Consider the following 14570-nt stretch of genomic DNA (forward strand, 5'->3'; position numbering starts at 1 on the left):
CATCCCTGGGGGACGGGAAGAGAAGCCGCTTCTGGCTTCCCCCTGCTGTCAAACTCCTACAGCTGTGATGTCCAACCAGTTCTGAAGCAGTAGCCACTCCGGCTACTGCTAATAGTGAACTAGCCACACTCAATTGGCCAAATAGCCACATGTGGCTAGTGTGTTGGACATCATGGTCCTACAGTCTCTGCCTCATTTTCTGTCCCATCTGCCCTAACAGGCCATTCTTCCACTGGACTGTACAAGGGAAGAGGGGTGGGCCCTTCAGCATACCCCCTGCAGGGAGGGACTTCCCCAGCTGGTGTGGAAGTGGGAGAAGAGCCTAGCTCCCAGCCGGCTTTGGGGCGTGGCTGGATTGCATTACATGTGGCTATTCCCAGGGCTGGCCTTACCCACACGCAGAATATGTAGTTGCATAGGAACATTTGGGGCACCACTGGGTCTTGGTGTCCACCCTCCTGCCTCTCCCTGTTCTGTGGCTTTGCTTCCTCCAGAGAGGATCTAATTAACTTACAAGTGAAGACGCCTGCCCGACCGATGAGCGGAAAGAGCCATTCAAGTGGCCATGAAGCCATTTAACAGGCATTTGCCAGCCCCGGGTGCACACTGTCAGCTTCTGAATTTACTGTGATAGACGACAGGACCTTCATTTAAAATTTGCTTTAGAAATATTTCGTTAGTGTGTTGCTGAAGACTATAAAATCTAAACAATCATCGTTCCTCCACCCTGGCTGCCGTTGGGCATAGGGACACCAGTTTAACAGTGCCGCGTAAATCCCAAGGTCGGCCATGGCTGCTACCTGCTTGCCACGGGAAGCACCTTATGAATCAGCAGCCCTAAGGCTGCTCTAACTTGCCCCTGGGCTAGGCAAAGCCTGAGAACACAGGGGCTGTGTCTACACTGGCGCGATCTCGTGCCAAAGCAGCTGCTCTTGCACAAAAACTTGCTGCCTGTCTACACTGGCCGCGTGTTCTTGCGCAAGTAAACTGACGTTCTAATGTATAAAATCAGGGCTTCTTGCACCAGAACTCTGACACTCCCGCTCAGGAATAAGCCCTCGTGTGCAACAGCTCTTCCAGAAGAGGCTGGGGTAGACAGGCAACGTGAATTTCTTGCGCAAGAAAGCCCTATGGTTAAAATGGCCATCAGAGCTTTCTTGCGCAAGAGAACGTCTACACTGGCATGGATGCTCTTGCGCAAAAGCACATGGCAGTGTAGACACTCTCTTCTGGAAGAGTTTTTGCACAAGAACTCTTCCTCAAAAGAGTTCTTCCGCAAGAAGCTGCCAGTGTAGACGTAGCCAGGCAGTACAGCAGTGGCTTAACACTAGCCTGTTACTAGAGGCTTGAAAGGGTGAGGAGAGGAATCTCTACAAAGATGTTATCATGCTGGCTGTGAGATCAGCAAGGACAGGCATATACCGGGTCACCTCTTGGAGGTGGGAAATTCACACCCCACACAGCCGAACAGAGAGAAGGAGCCTTTTCCGAACACCCTTCGTCTAAAAAGGAGAAGTTTCAGAGGGGTAGCCAAGTTCGTCTGTAACAGGAAAAACTTAAGAAACAACAAACAGGCTGGTAGCACTTTCCAGACTACCAAAACATGTAGATGGGATCATGAGTTTTTTGTGGGCACAGATCGCTTCAGATGACCTGAAGAAGTGGGCTGTGCCCACGAAAGCTCATGATACCATCTGCATGTTTTGGTAATCTGGAAAGTACTACCAGACTATTTGTTGTTTCTTAAGTTTTTCCTAAAAGGGAAAGTTTCCCTTAGGGCTGGGGCCAAGTGGCAGGGTTCTCCCTGCCCCTCCCCCTCCCTCCCCACTGCCCCAGCTTCCTCTCCCCTCTGCTGGCAACTCCAGCGTGTTTCACAGCCTGCCCCGATGATCCTTCCTTTTTCATTGCCAAGAAAAGCAGCGGCCAGTTCCCTCGCTGGCTCTGCCGAAGGCGTCTCGTGCTGGAATCTATGCTTTTAAGCCTGCAAATGGGGGATCCCCCATAGTGGAGGCTGCCGGCTGAGCGCTTCAAGGCACTGCAATTACCCCTCTGTCTTCCCCACCATGTGCTGTGGGCTGGGAATGCCTTTACGCACCACCAGTGCACTCCTCCAACCGGAATAAATCCACGCCTGCAGTCTCCAAGCCCATCTTTACCAACCCCCTCTACCTGGACCAATCTCAAGAGACCAGCCAGGCAAAACCCACCACTGCCAGCCTCTTCCCCGACGAGCCCCTTTGGCATTACTTTGTAACGAGGGCCATGGCCGTGGGGAGGGCCCACCGGCCATTTTATCAGGTCAGGTCCAGCTTTTGCCCAGTTGAGCCTGATTTTGTGCAATCTGAGGAGACGGTGCCCCCATGCACAGCATGGTGCAAATCTTCCATCTGGGATTCATCCCCCCAGCCCTTCATGTCCAGTTCCTTCTGCCTGTGGATTTAACCCATTACTGGTGATGGGGCAAGTCAGGACCCAGGCAAGAGAGGGCGTCCTTAGGAATTCTGGGTACTGGGGGGGATCTTCGACTGAGGGTAGCCAAGGAGGCAGGACTAGATTTCACAAGGGCCTCCAGCAAGGAAAAAGGAGGAGGCCCTGAGCTCCCCTCCTCCTCCCACTTACAGCAGCCCCTGTGGATCTGTCCCTACCCCCACACCTGGTGTCCTGCTAGGGAGGGTCTTTCCTCCTCCCCATTCTCCAGAGAAGGTGCTAATCCAGCTGTCCTGCCTGGGCACAGCTCCACCCACCAGCCCAAGTCACAGAGTGGACAGGGGCAGTTGGAGGAGGGGTAGGGTGCCCTCAGTCCCCCTCGGGGCCCACACAGGCGCGGCAGTTGTGGGGCGGCTGCCTCTCATAGCGAACAGAAATCCAGAAAAAGAGCACGCAGGTCACCGTCTGGATCCCAGCCAGGAGGAAGAAGTAATAGTCCATGTGGCAATTGTTAATGTTCCCTGGGGAAACAAGGGGGGGACACCTGTCAGAGCACCCCCTACTGGCACCAGGTGGACCCCCTCACAGTCCGTGTACACCATTTTCTGCCACGTCCCCAGCCCCAGGGACCTATCTGCCCTGGCACAGGTGCCAGAATCCCCAGCATGCAACGCTCCCCCACCTAGCAGTCAGACAGGCCCGGTCTCCACTTTTGGCCTTCATCTCCCAACCTGCCTGGGGCACCCCCTGTTGTCCCCAGGGATACATTCCCCCTTCCCCACCCCGCTTTGGGGCTGCCTCTCTCCCTTCTGCTTCGTATTCGCCCCCGGGGCCTCACACTCACCGAAGTCCTCAGGACAGTGCATCCAGCCGTGCTCTGGCACCGAGAGGAGAGTCAGCAGCCCCGAGCCCAGGAGCGAGCCCACGCCAGAAATGAAGAAAAAGAGCCCCATGATGGCTCCTTGCATGGACTTGGGGGCCTCTGAGTAGGCAAATTCCAGGCCTGGGGGGAGAGCAGGGAGCTCTGAAGGATGCCAGTGTTTCCAGGGCAAACAGTACTGCTTCAAGCCATCCGGGGATGGGCTCAAACAACAGCCTGTTTGCTCACATACCAGCTGAGTGATGAGCCGACCACCCCAACCCAACCCCTAGCCTTGAACCTCTCGGTCCCCTCTCCAGTTACAGCTCAAGCCTTACATTAAGAACATAAGAGCAGCCACACTGGGTCAGACCAAAGATCCATCTATCCTGGTATACTGTCTGCCGACAGTGGCCAATGCCAGATGCCCCAGAGGGCGTGAACAGAACGGAATTACAGTGTGATCCCTCTCCTGTCATCCATTCCCAGCCTCTGACAAACAGAGGCTAGGGGCACCATTCCTACCTATCCTGGCTTAATAGCCATTGATGGACCTATCCTCTGTGAATTTATCTAGTTGTTTTCTGACCCCTGTTAAAGTCCTGGTCTTCGCAACATCCTTTGGCAAGGAGTTCCACAGGTTGACGCTGCACTGCGTGAAGAAAAACTTCCTTTTGTTTGTTTTAGAGCAGCTACCCATTACTTTCATTTGGTGACCCTAGTTCTTGTGTTATGGGAAATAACTTTTCCTTATTCACTTTCTCCACACCAGTCATGATTTTACAGACCTCTATCATAGCCACCCTTAGTTTCCTCTTTTCTAAGCTGAAAAGTCCCGGCCTTGCTAATCTCTCTTCATTCAGCTGCTGTGCCAAACTCCTAATCATTTTTGTTGCCCTTTTCTGAACTGTTTCCAATGCCAATATATCTCTTTTGAGATGAGGCGACCACATCTGTACGCAATATTCAAGATGTGGGCATACCATGGATTTATGAGAGACAATAAGATAGTCTCTGTCCTATTCTCTATCCCTTTTTTAATGATTCCCAACCTTCTGTTTGCTTTTTTGACTGCTGCTGCACGTTACTTAGCTTCCCAAAATTAGAGCCACTCACCTCCTGAACAGATACCACAGCTCTTGCGGCTCTCTGTCCCCATCCAGCATGGCGGGAGGGGCTATTTCTCAACCTGGCTGCAGGTGCTCAGCCTAGCCCCAGCCCTGGTTGCTTCACACCCCACCCGTGCTGCCCTATTGTGAATGGGCTCCATTGGCAGGCAGGACCCAAACCCAGTGCCATTACCTGGAATGCTGGCGAAGATTTCGCTGATGCCAATGAGCAGGTACTGGGGAATCTGCCACCAGATGGGCAGGGAGGCAGCTGTGTATATGTCCTCACCAATATGCTGCTGGATGGTCTGGTTGTTCTTCACAAACTGCAGCCTCTTGGTCTCCAGGACACCTGCCGAGGAGGGGCAGGACGGGTCAATGTGGCATCCCCCACATGTGCTAAGAATGGGACGGTCCCAGCTCTCCATAGGGGAGTCTTTGGCCCCTGATATCAGGGCAGCGACAGTCTATCAGCCCCCCCCCCTCCTGGGATCCCCCACACTGCCAGTCCGCTCCAGCCTGGCACCAGGTGTTACCTGCCACAATGATAGAGGTGAGACCGAAGAACATGCCCAGAGCCATCCTCTTCAGTGCCGAGGGCAGCAGCTTCCGCCTCACCAGGAACGGGTCAATCACTCGATCCTTCAGCGGGACCAGAACCAGCAGGACCACCACATTGGCTAACAAGAGCCAGGCATCAGGGAACTGAGGAGAAAGAACTGGGTCAGAACCAGCCCCTGGGCTATCAGAACTGGGCACCTGAGATTTAAGGAGAGAGAACTGGATCAGAACCAGTCCTGGGCTAACAGAACCAGGTACTGGGGATCTGAGGAGATTGAACTGGGTCAGAACCATTTCCTGAGCTAAGAGAACCAGGCACTGGCGATCTGAGGAGAGAGAACTGGGTCAGAACCAGTCCTTGGGCTAACAGAACTGGGCATCTGAGATTTAAGGAGAGAGAACTGGATCAGAACCAGTCCTGGGCTAACAGAACCAGGTACCGAGGATCTGAGGAGATTGAACTGGGTCAGAACCAGCCCTGGGCTAACACAACCAGGTACCGGGGATCTGAGGAGATTGAACTGGGTCAGAACCAGCCCTGGGCTAACAGAACCAGGTACCGGGGATCTGAGGAGATTGAACTGGGTCAGAACCAGCCCTGGGCTAACAGAACCAGGTACCGGGGATCTGAGGAGATTGAACTAGGTCAGAACCAGCCCTGGGCTAACAGAACTAGTCATCCCCCTTGAGAAATGACTCTACAGCATCTGAAAGCCCTAACTGTGAACCTCCTCCCTCTCCCAGCCCTGACTGACCCCTGCTTCCTCCTCCCCCCTCCCTGTAGGCTGGTGCTAGGAACGCCACACCCTCTGGCTCTTCCCACCAGACACAGGGTTTACAGCAGGGTTCAGTGACTCTTAGCGCCCCCACTATACACATTGCTCCAGCCCCCCTGCTCCCTTCTGCTGCCCGAGGCCTGAGGAGAAGCGGAAGCAGCTGGGACAGTTTCTGTTCTGTCTCCAGCCAGGCTGGTGACCACAAGCAGCATCACATGCAGCTCAGGCTGGGCGGGTCACAAAGCAGGGATTGTGCTGCTAGGGGAAGCTGGTATCCGGACCTTGCCTCCCTGCCCAGGCTGGGGACATCCCCCTATATGAGTGGGCGGCATCTGGAACAAAGGCGGGGGGGCTTGTAGGTCCGTGCTGGCAGCACTCTGTGGTGGGGGGAGGGTCTGACAATCACAGACCCAGTAGGTCTCCCCGCCCGGCCCCCTGCACTGAGACAGAGCGGAGTCCTACCTAGGCCCATGGTCTCCAACCTTCCAAAGCACAAGATCATGTTTTGAATGTAAGTCAATGCAGGATCTACCTCAAACCCAACTATCCTTAGAATCGCAGGGCTGGAAGAGACCTCAGGAAATCCTCGCGTGCAACCTCCTGCTGAAAGCAGGACTGATCCCAACTTAATCATCCCAGCCAGGGCTTTGTCAAGATGGGGCTTACAATCCTCTAGGGGTGGAGAGTCCACCCCCTCCCTAGGGAACCCATCCCTGTGCTACAACATCCTGCTAGTAAAACAGTTTTTTCCTAATATCCCACCTAGACCTCCCCCACTGCAACTGGAGACCAGTGCGCCTTGTTCTGTCATCCATCACTACTGAGAACAGCCTCTCTCCATCCTCTTTGGAACCCCCTTCAGGAAGTTGAAGGCTGCTATCAAATCCCCCCTCGCTCTTCTCTTCTGCAGACTAAAGAAACCCAAATCCCTCAAGTCTCCCCTCATAAGTCATGTGCTCCATCCCCCTAATCATTTTGGTTGCCCTCGGCTGGACCCTCTCCAATGCGTCCACATCCCTTCTATAGTGGGGGCCTCAGAATTGGTCACAATACTCCAGATATGGCCTCACCAGAGCCAGATAAAGGGGAATAATCACTTCCCTAGAGCTGCTGGCAGTCCTCCTTGCTCCACCCCCGTCCCCTCCCCTTCTCCGAGGCCCTGCTCTGCTCACTCTGTGGAGATAGAGCGCAGGGCAGGGGGAAGGGGACATCTCAGCATCCCCCTCCCCAGTCTGTCTCCACATGCACACTCTGCACAAGCAGCTCCCGGGGGGCAGCTCCTAGATCCCAGTCCTAGACCCAGACCACTGACCTAGACCGTCCCTGACAGATGTTTGTCTAGCTTGTTCTTCAAAACCTCCAGTCCTGGAAACTCCCCAGCCAGGGCTGTCCCTAGGAGGGTGCGGGGCCCAGGCCACATGTACCCTCATCCCAGGCCCTGCCCCTGCTCCTGCTGTGCCTCCACCGGCCCCACCCCCACTCCCCTCCTTCCCCAAAGCCCCTGACCCCTCCTCCCCTGAGCAATGCTGACAGCCAGCAAGGTGGAGCGGAGCTGGGCCCTCACCGCGTAGCTGCTGCCTGTGCTGTTGTGCTGGAAGATGTTGGGGATGAAGAGGTGCAGGCCTTGCAGATAGTAAGTCGACTGCATCTGAAATGTAACGTGGAGGGGGTCAATGTGGGGCCCAGATCTGAGGGACAGCCTTTCCCCCATCACACCTCTTGGGGCTTCTCCCCCGTGAACTCACCCCCCTCCCCCCACCAGGGGGCACGGTTCCTCCCCCACTCCTTGAAGTTGGTGTCATTATCTGCCACCCCCACTGCCTGCCATGGTGCCCCGGGGAGCTGATCCCCTCTCCTGCCCCCTGAAGTAGGGCAGAGATGCCCAGCAGGAGGGGATGGGCTGAACCCCCGACATCCCACCCCAGGGAACTCTGCCAACCCTTACCCAGGACTGGGGGACTGGTGTGGGGCCCTGGGAGAGGGGGAATGGGTCCTACCAACAGCCAATGGCCACTGTTTTTAAGCAGTGCCCCAGCCCCCGAGAGAGGGGGCGGACCCGCGAGGAAGGAAATGAAGAGGGACTCTTTGGAAGGTGTGACGCTGGAGGGAAGGTGGGGGAGACGTTAGGACCTTGGGAGTGTCGGTTTTATAGAAGCTGTGCCCGACGGGCCATGTCAGAGCTCTGCAAAAAATAGCATCCCCGGGCAAAGATGCTGAGCTCATGTATCTGGGTGTGGTTTGGGCTACGGCTGTGCCCATCTGTCTGTATTACAAACGGGTGCTGTGTGGCCGGGGGGCACCCACAGTCCGGTGATACATGGCCTAGTCTGCTTGGTGGCCCTTCAGCTACTCAGTGACCCCCTGGCTACGTCTAGACTGGCATGATTTTCCGGAAATGCTTTTAACGGAAAAGTTTTCCGTTAAAAGCATTTTCGGAACAGAGCGTCTAGATTGGCACGGATGCTTTTCCGCAAAAGCACTTTTTGCGGAAAAGCGTCCGTGCCAATCTAGACGTGCTTTTCCGCAAAAAAGTCCCGATTGCCATTTTCGTGATCGGGGCTTTTTTGCGGAAAACAAATCTGAGCTGTCTACACTGGCCCTTTTGTGCAAAAGGGCTTTTGCCCGAATGGGAGCAACATAGTATTTCCGCAAGAACACTGACAATCTTACATGAGATCGTCAGTGCTTTTGCGGAAATTCAAGCGGCCAGTGTAGACAGCTGGCAAGTTTTTCCGGAAAAGCAGCTGATTTTCCGGAAAAACTGGCCAGTCTAGACACAGCCCCTGAGAGAAGGCCAGGGCTGCGCCTTATGACTCAGCAAGGCATGGAGGGGCATGCCGAGGGGCAGAACTCTAAGGTGGGGTAGGGGAACTTTCGGCCCGCTCAGGGCTCACTCTCCCCCAGTGCCGGCTTCCCACTGCAGGGGTGGGGGAGAGCTGCGAGCTTTGCAAAGCAAGCCAGGGCCGGATCTGGCTCATGGGTTCTGCCCGGCCCAGGGGAGGAAGTGCTCTGGGCAGACACCGCCCCTGTTGCTCCTATGGGCTGGGAATTGATAGTGGCAGGGAGCGCAAAGACACCTGCACCACCCCCCAGCTGTGCCAGGTAAGAACCTAAAAATGGCCGTACTGGGTCAGACCAAAGGTCCATCTAGCCCAGTAGCCTGTCTGCCCACAGTGGCCAGCACCAGGTGCCCCAGAGGTGGTGGACTGAAGACAATGATCAAGCGATTTGTCTCCTGCCATCCCTCTCCAGCCTCTGACAAACAGAGGCCAGGGACATCATTCCTACCCCTGGCTAATAGCCTTTTATGGACCTAACCTCCATGAAATGATCTAGCTTCTCTTTAAACTCTGTTATAGTTCTAGCCTTCACAGCCTCCTCTGGCAAGGAGTTCCACAGGTTGAGAGTAGGTGCCCCATTCCTGCTCCCTTCCTTCCAGACCCTCCCACCCCGTTCCTGCACCCTCTCTCCCAGCGAGACTAGGGATGTGAATGGTTAACCGGTTAACTCCCCCCACCTCAGCCCATTCCTGCACCCTCCCTCCCGCCCAGACCCTGTACCTCCACCCTAGCTCGTTCCTGCACCCTCCCTCCCGCCCAGACCCTGTACCTCCACCCCAGCTCGTTCCTGCACCCTCCCTGAGCCTTGGCACCCCCCCCCCCCCCCCATGGAGCTGGAGCTTGAGGGGCGTGAGGCGACTGTCTTTTTTTCCCTGCTTCTCAGTTGGGGGCCACGTCAGTGAGGTGGGTTTTTTGTGGGTTTGTTTGTGGTTGGTTGGTTGGTTGTGTTAGGGACAAAGGAAGTGGAAGCCACCTGGCAACGGAATATAAAAGACAGCTGCATCTTCTCCATCTTGTTTTCATTCCTGCTTCTTACCTCTGGAGGCACGTTTCTATAAATGAAGCTCTGAACAATAGACCAAATGACCCATCCAGTGTTCCAGGGAGGACTTTCAAGCCAGCAGATTCACCGGTACTGCTAAGAACCTGATGGCCTTTGAAGTTTTTGCACGAATGTGACTGCTTTGCCATTTAACAAGCTCTCTTCTTGTTCTCTCTTCATAATACGCCTTTCCTTTTAGACACTAAAGGATTGGCTGGCAACATGGTATTTTGGGCCCAAGGCTACTGGGGCCTGGTAAAGCGGCTGGCCCTTTGTACAAGTGAGCAGAGTTTTAAAATCACGTCTCACTGTACAGGACCTAGGTGCTGACTGGGAGCCAGAGAACTGCCATGCAATAAAAGGGGCTGGGTGATTTCTTTTTTGCTTTTTGATAACCAGTGTAGAGGATGAGAAGCACCGTTTGGGAAGATTAATATCAGTGTTATCCATCACCTTGGGAGCAGGGCCGACTTATCCATTAAGCACAGTGCCTAGGGCCTATGATACTTTTAGGGGCCCACGAAAATGTTTTAATTTCTTTTAAAATCAGAAGGAAAAAAATGAACTTTTAGGGTCGAAGAAAATGTTTTAAATTTTTTCTCACAGCAGAAAAAAATGAAACTTTTAGGGCCCACGAAAATCTATTAAATTTTGCCTAAAACAGAAAAAAAATAAAATGTTGAAGTATTTAAAGTGATATCAAAAATAATTTTAATATTGATATTGTTATGGTGGGAGGGGCCCCCAAAGGCAAAAGTGCCTAGGGCCCACGAAAGTCATAATGCGGCCCTGCTTGGAAGTGCCTGCTCCTCCTTTGCAGCCTCCCCTGACCTTGGTATTGCCAATAAGGACTGCCCCAGGAACCACGGAGTTCCAGAAGGGGTCCCTGTCCCAGGCCAGGTGGCTAGCCCTTTAAGGGGAAATGAGTCTCAGAGCCACCTGGAACATGGCTTACGCCCCAATCCAGGTGGGGAAAGTCAAGTTGGGCCATGTGACTCCTCTGGGCTACATAAAGCTGGGTAGGGCGGCAGAAGGTTGCTGGGCTATGCCTGCATCTTGAATATTGTATACAGATGTTGTTGCTTCATCTCAAAATAAAGATATCTTAGTATTGGAGGAAGTTTAGAAAAGGGCAATAAAAATGATGAGGGGTTTGGAATGGGTCCCATATGAGGAGAGATTAAAAAGACTGGGACTTTTCATCTTAGAAAAGAGGAGACTGAGGGGCAATATGACAGAGGTCTATAAAATCAGTATTGGTGTGGAGAAAGTGAATAAGGAAAAGTTATTTACTTGTTCCCATAAGAACTAGGGGCCACCAAATGACAATAGATAGCAGGTTTTAAGCACAAAAAAAAAGAAGTTTGTCTTCATGCAACACAGTCAACCTGTGGAACTCCTTGCCAGAGGATGTTGCAAAGACCAGGAGTTTTAATAGGGTTCCAAAAGAACTAGATAAATTTATGGTTGGCCCATCAATGGCTATTAGCCAGGATGGGTAGGAAAGGTGTCCCTAGCCTTTGTCAGAGGCTGCGAATGGGTGACAGTGGAGGTATCATTTGATAATTGCCTGTTCTGTTCGTTCCCTCTGAGGCATCTGCCGTTGGCCACAGGATACTGGGCTAGATGGACCTTTGGTCTGACCTGGTATGGCCGTTCTTATGCTAACAGGGGCTGGACAAGAGAGTAGTAGATCAGTACAACTTTGTATCTGCAGCCACATCCACATCTGTATCTGCAAAACTGAACCGTGGATATCTGCATTCACATCTGTGGATTTGCAGGGCTCTACAGATAGGGAGATGAGCTGCTGGCTTCTCGGAGCCAGAGACAGGACAACTCAGGGAGAGCCCAGGCACTTCTTACGGGGGGAAGGATAACCTTAGGCTGGGGGAGGGGAGAGGACAGTTGTTTGCTGAAGAGCAGACTCAGACCAACAGGACTGGGAGCAGCTGCCGGGGCTGAGGAGCTGTGGGACACACTCGAGGGACTGTTCTGCGTTGTTCATGGGATGAAGCCAGCCTCAAGCAAGGAGGGGCAACGTTCCGAAGAAGCTTTTGTGGATTATTTTTGGCACAGCGAGGCTGAGCCGGCTCTGGCCAGGACGGGGTACCCTGGAGGCAGCGCTCCTGTTTGCAGCCCCCACCACCCTTGGGTCAGAGAGTCTCACAAGCGTTGACGGTGCTCACCCCCAACTCCAAGCTCCGTGAAGACAGCCAATACCGACCCCATTGCCAGCCCCCTCTGTGCATCAACACCCCCAGTGTAGCTGCTCTGCCGGCTCCCTACCTGGAAGTAGACCATCCAGTAGGGAATGAAGGTCAGTAGCACCGGCAGGATCTTGGCCATCACCTGGAAGTTGGCAAGATCCTCCTCCGGCGAAGGGGCCCAGGGCTGCGATTTGCCATCGGGGAGGACATCCGGGTCCTGGGTTTCCGACTGGAGAGGGCCCAGCCTGCCGCGAAGGGGGAGAGCACAGATGGCATGAGGAGGCAAGCGCAGCATGGCCGAGAGGGGCTGGGGGCGGCTGGTCTCCACCCTACCTGGTGCGTCGCGCTCGGCCGTGGCACCTGCCCCGGAAGGCCAGCCTGAGCATGGTGGAGACCTGGCTGCCCGTGGGGGGCTTGGTGATGAAGGTGGGGGCAGCCACGAGGAAGACGAGGAGGGCCAGGATCACGCAGGCGGTGGGGATGGTGTAACCGATGAGGAAGTCGATGTTCTGCTGGATGAAGGCCACCACGAGCAGCGCGATCACCGCCCCGATGTTAATGCTCCAGTAGAACCAGTTGAAAAAGCGCCGTGTGGCGTCGCGGCCACGGTCAGTCACCTGCCGGGACGCAAGGCAGCGAAGCATAAGCCGGGCCCTCCCCCGCTAGTGCCGGTTGGGACTCATCCCCTGCCCCCCTCCCGTGGGAAGAGGGGGAGAGGGCCCAAAGGACATGGGAAAAGGGGGGAATTAACCCTTTATGGGTTGTGAGGAAGGAAAGTCGACATCCCTGGCAGGGGTGGCCTCCCATCTCTCCTGCTCTTTGGGGAGTCAAGCAGACCCTCGGCCTGGCAGGGGAGCACTCACCCCCCAGGCCCACCTCAGGGGCTGCCCCCCACAGGAAGTGCCAGGCCACCCTGAGCCACAAACATAAAGAGGAGGGAAACTCATCTCCCCTCCTCCCCCATCCTTAACCTAGACGCAGCCTCCCTCCTTCCTGTCCTCCCCTCCCTGCTCCCTCTGCCCTTCAGTCCTCCCCCATCTCCATTTCCTCGGGACCGGAAAAAAAATCCTCTTCCCCCAGTTAGACCCCTCACCTTCCACACTGCGGGGGTGGGGAGACAGAGGATTATTCCCTTGTGCTTGGGGAGGCAAGATCAACCCAAGGGAGGTCCTACCTGCCCCCAGCCAGGCCTGGGAGTTCTGGCTTGTTCCTGGAGTCGAGGGTGGTAGAGAGGGGACTTTATCCCCATCCTCCTCTGGGGGTGGAGGTAGAGAGAAACAGCCCCCCCCCCCCGCATGATAGGGAAAGGCCCCCTCATTCGTGGGCAAGTGTTAGCGTGTGTGCACACAGGTGGGGTGGCATGTGCCTGTTTCCACGTGTGCACTTCTGCATGCATGGGCGTGCACGCACCCGTGTGCTTGCCCAGGAGAGTGTCAGTGTTTGCACTTGCTTGTGTGGCTGCGTTTGTGCAAGCAGGGGTGGGCCCGATGTCGTTACATGGGCGTGCGCGGGGATACAATGGGCAAGCTTGGCTGTGGGTGCCCGGTTGCATGCAGAGGCTGTGCACGTGCAATTGAATGCATTGCCTGTGCGTGCACGCTCATGCATGCGTGTGCAATGTTAACCCTTTGGGGGCTAGCCAGGGCGAGGGGGATCTCTTTGGGCGCTTGCTGGACGTACTGCTCTCCGGCTCGCTGACCCCGGCGGCGTGCAGGGGAGGGCATGCCTGTTACCTGATCAGCGCCGAAAGGGGTGAGGTTGGCTTTGACGGAGCTGATGCCCAGGGCCAGCAGCAGCAGGCCGGTGTACATCAGGGGGGCGCAGTACTGGCCGGGCGCAGACTGCTGGCACTGACCGCTCTGGTTCTGGCAGGACTTCTGCAAGTCGTAGGTTGGCATCTCCCCGCAGAAGAAAAGCCGCCCGTCCGAGGAGGCCGTGGCGGGCAGCAGGCAGGCCGACGCCACGTAGAGCAGGAAGCTCAGCACGATGGTCCAGTAGCGGCCCAGGTAGACGTCGGCCAGCCAGCCCCCCACGGGCGAGAGCAGGTAGGAGGCGCCCAAGAAGAGGAGGGTGGCCCGCGAAGCCTGCGACCCCCCCCAGTTGAAGTTGCTGCTGTTGAGGTAAAGGACGAGGTTGGAGACGATGCCGAAGAAAGCCGCCCGCTCCAGGATCTCCACCAGCAGCACGGCCGCGCAGGCTGCCTTCCGGCCCTCGAAGGCGGCCCATAAACCCCCAGCTGGGGCCCTCTCCTGCTGCAGCAGGGGCTGGCGCTCCTCTTGGGCAGCATTGCGGGCCATGCACCACCCTGCCTGGGCTCCGCACGGGTCTCTCCTGCTCCCCCGGCCTTCTCCGCCTGTGCTCCGTCTGTCTGCCTGCCCTGCTCCGTCTGTCGGGGGGGCTAGGCCTTCCCTTCCCACCCGCTGTCTGGCTTTCTCTCTGCCCTGGCAGACTCTATCTCACCCTTCCTGGGCGTGTTTTCTCTGCGCTCTCAGGCCAGCTCCTACTTCCCCATTTCACGGCTGAACAGAGATATCATATGACACCTCACTGCCCAGAAATGAAACTTCCATCCCTTGGGTTCCCCATTCCCAGGGGATTGCTGCCCCGCCCTCCGAGGGACACGCCTCTTCACGCTTTTCCAAGCCCTCCTCAAACTTTCCCTTTCTCCGGACTTCACACAGGAGGGTTCTCTCTGGGCAGCCATCACACCTCACACTTCTTATCAGTGGCTCTCCACAGTGCTTTG

General features: G+C 55.5%; 1 protein-coding gene across 1 annotated transcript; it reads right to left on the minus strand.

The window, feature by feature from the left end:
* Nucleotides 1–67: 67 nt before the first annotated feature.
* SLC15A3 (solute carrier family 15 member 3) lies at nucleotides 68–14350 on the minus strand. Its single transcript, XM_006110321.4, has 8 exons — nucleotides 13558–14350; nucleotides 12158–12441; nucleotides 11904–12069; nucleotides 7297–7380; nucleotides 4932–5100; nucleotides 4589–4747; nucleotides 3272–3430; nucleotides 68–2948 (listed from the first exon to the last, which is right to left on the minus strand). Exons 1-8 carry the CDS (start codon nucleotides 14119–14121, stop codon nucleotides 2797–2799), a joined length of 1737 nt encoding a protein of 578 aa, XP_006110383.2. The 5' UTR covers nucleotides 14122–14350; the 3' UTR covers nucleotides 68–2796.
* Between the last annotated feature and the right edge of the window lie 220 nt (nucleotides 14351–14570).

The sequence above is a fragment of the Pelodiscus sinensis genome, chromosome 4, assembly GCF_049634645.1.
Source record: "Pelodiscus sinensis isolate JC-2024 chromosome 4, ASM4963464v1, whole genome shotgun sequence".
NCBI classification, from domain to species: domain Eukaryota; kingdom Metazoa; phylum Chordata; order Testudines; family Trionychidae; genus Pelodiscus; species Pelodiscus sinensis.

Coding starts and splice junctions, on each gene's coding strand:
- SLC15A3 (XM_006110321.4), bottom strand. CDS start 14,121: ATGGCCCGCAATGCTGCCCAAGAGGAGCGCCAGCCCCTGCTGCAGCAG. Junction 12,442..13,557: donor CCCCTTTCGGCGCTGATCAG/GTAACAGGCATG, acceptor GCGTCCCGGCAG/GTGACTGACCGTGGCCGCGA. Junction 2,949..3,271: donor GCACTGTCCTGAGGACTTCG/GTGAGTGTGAGG, acceptor TTGTTTCCCCAG/GGAACATTAACAATTGCCAC.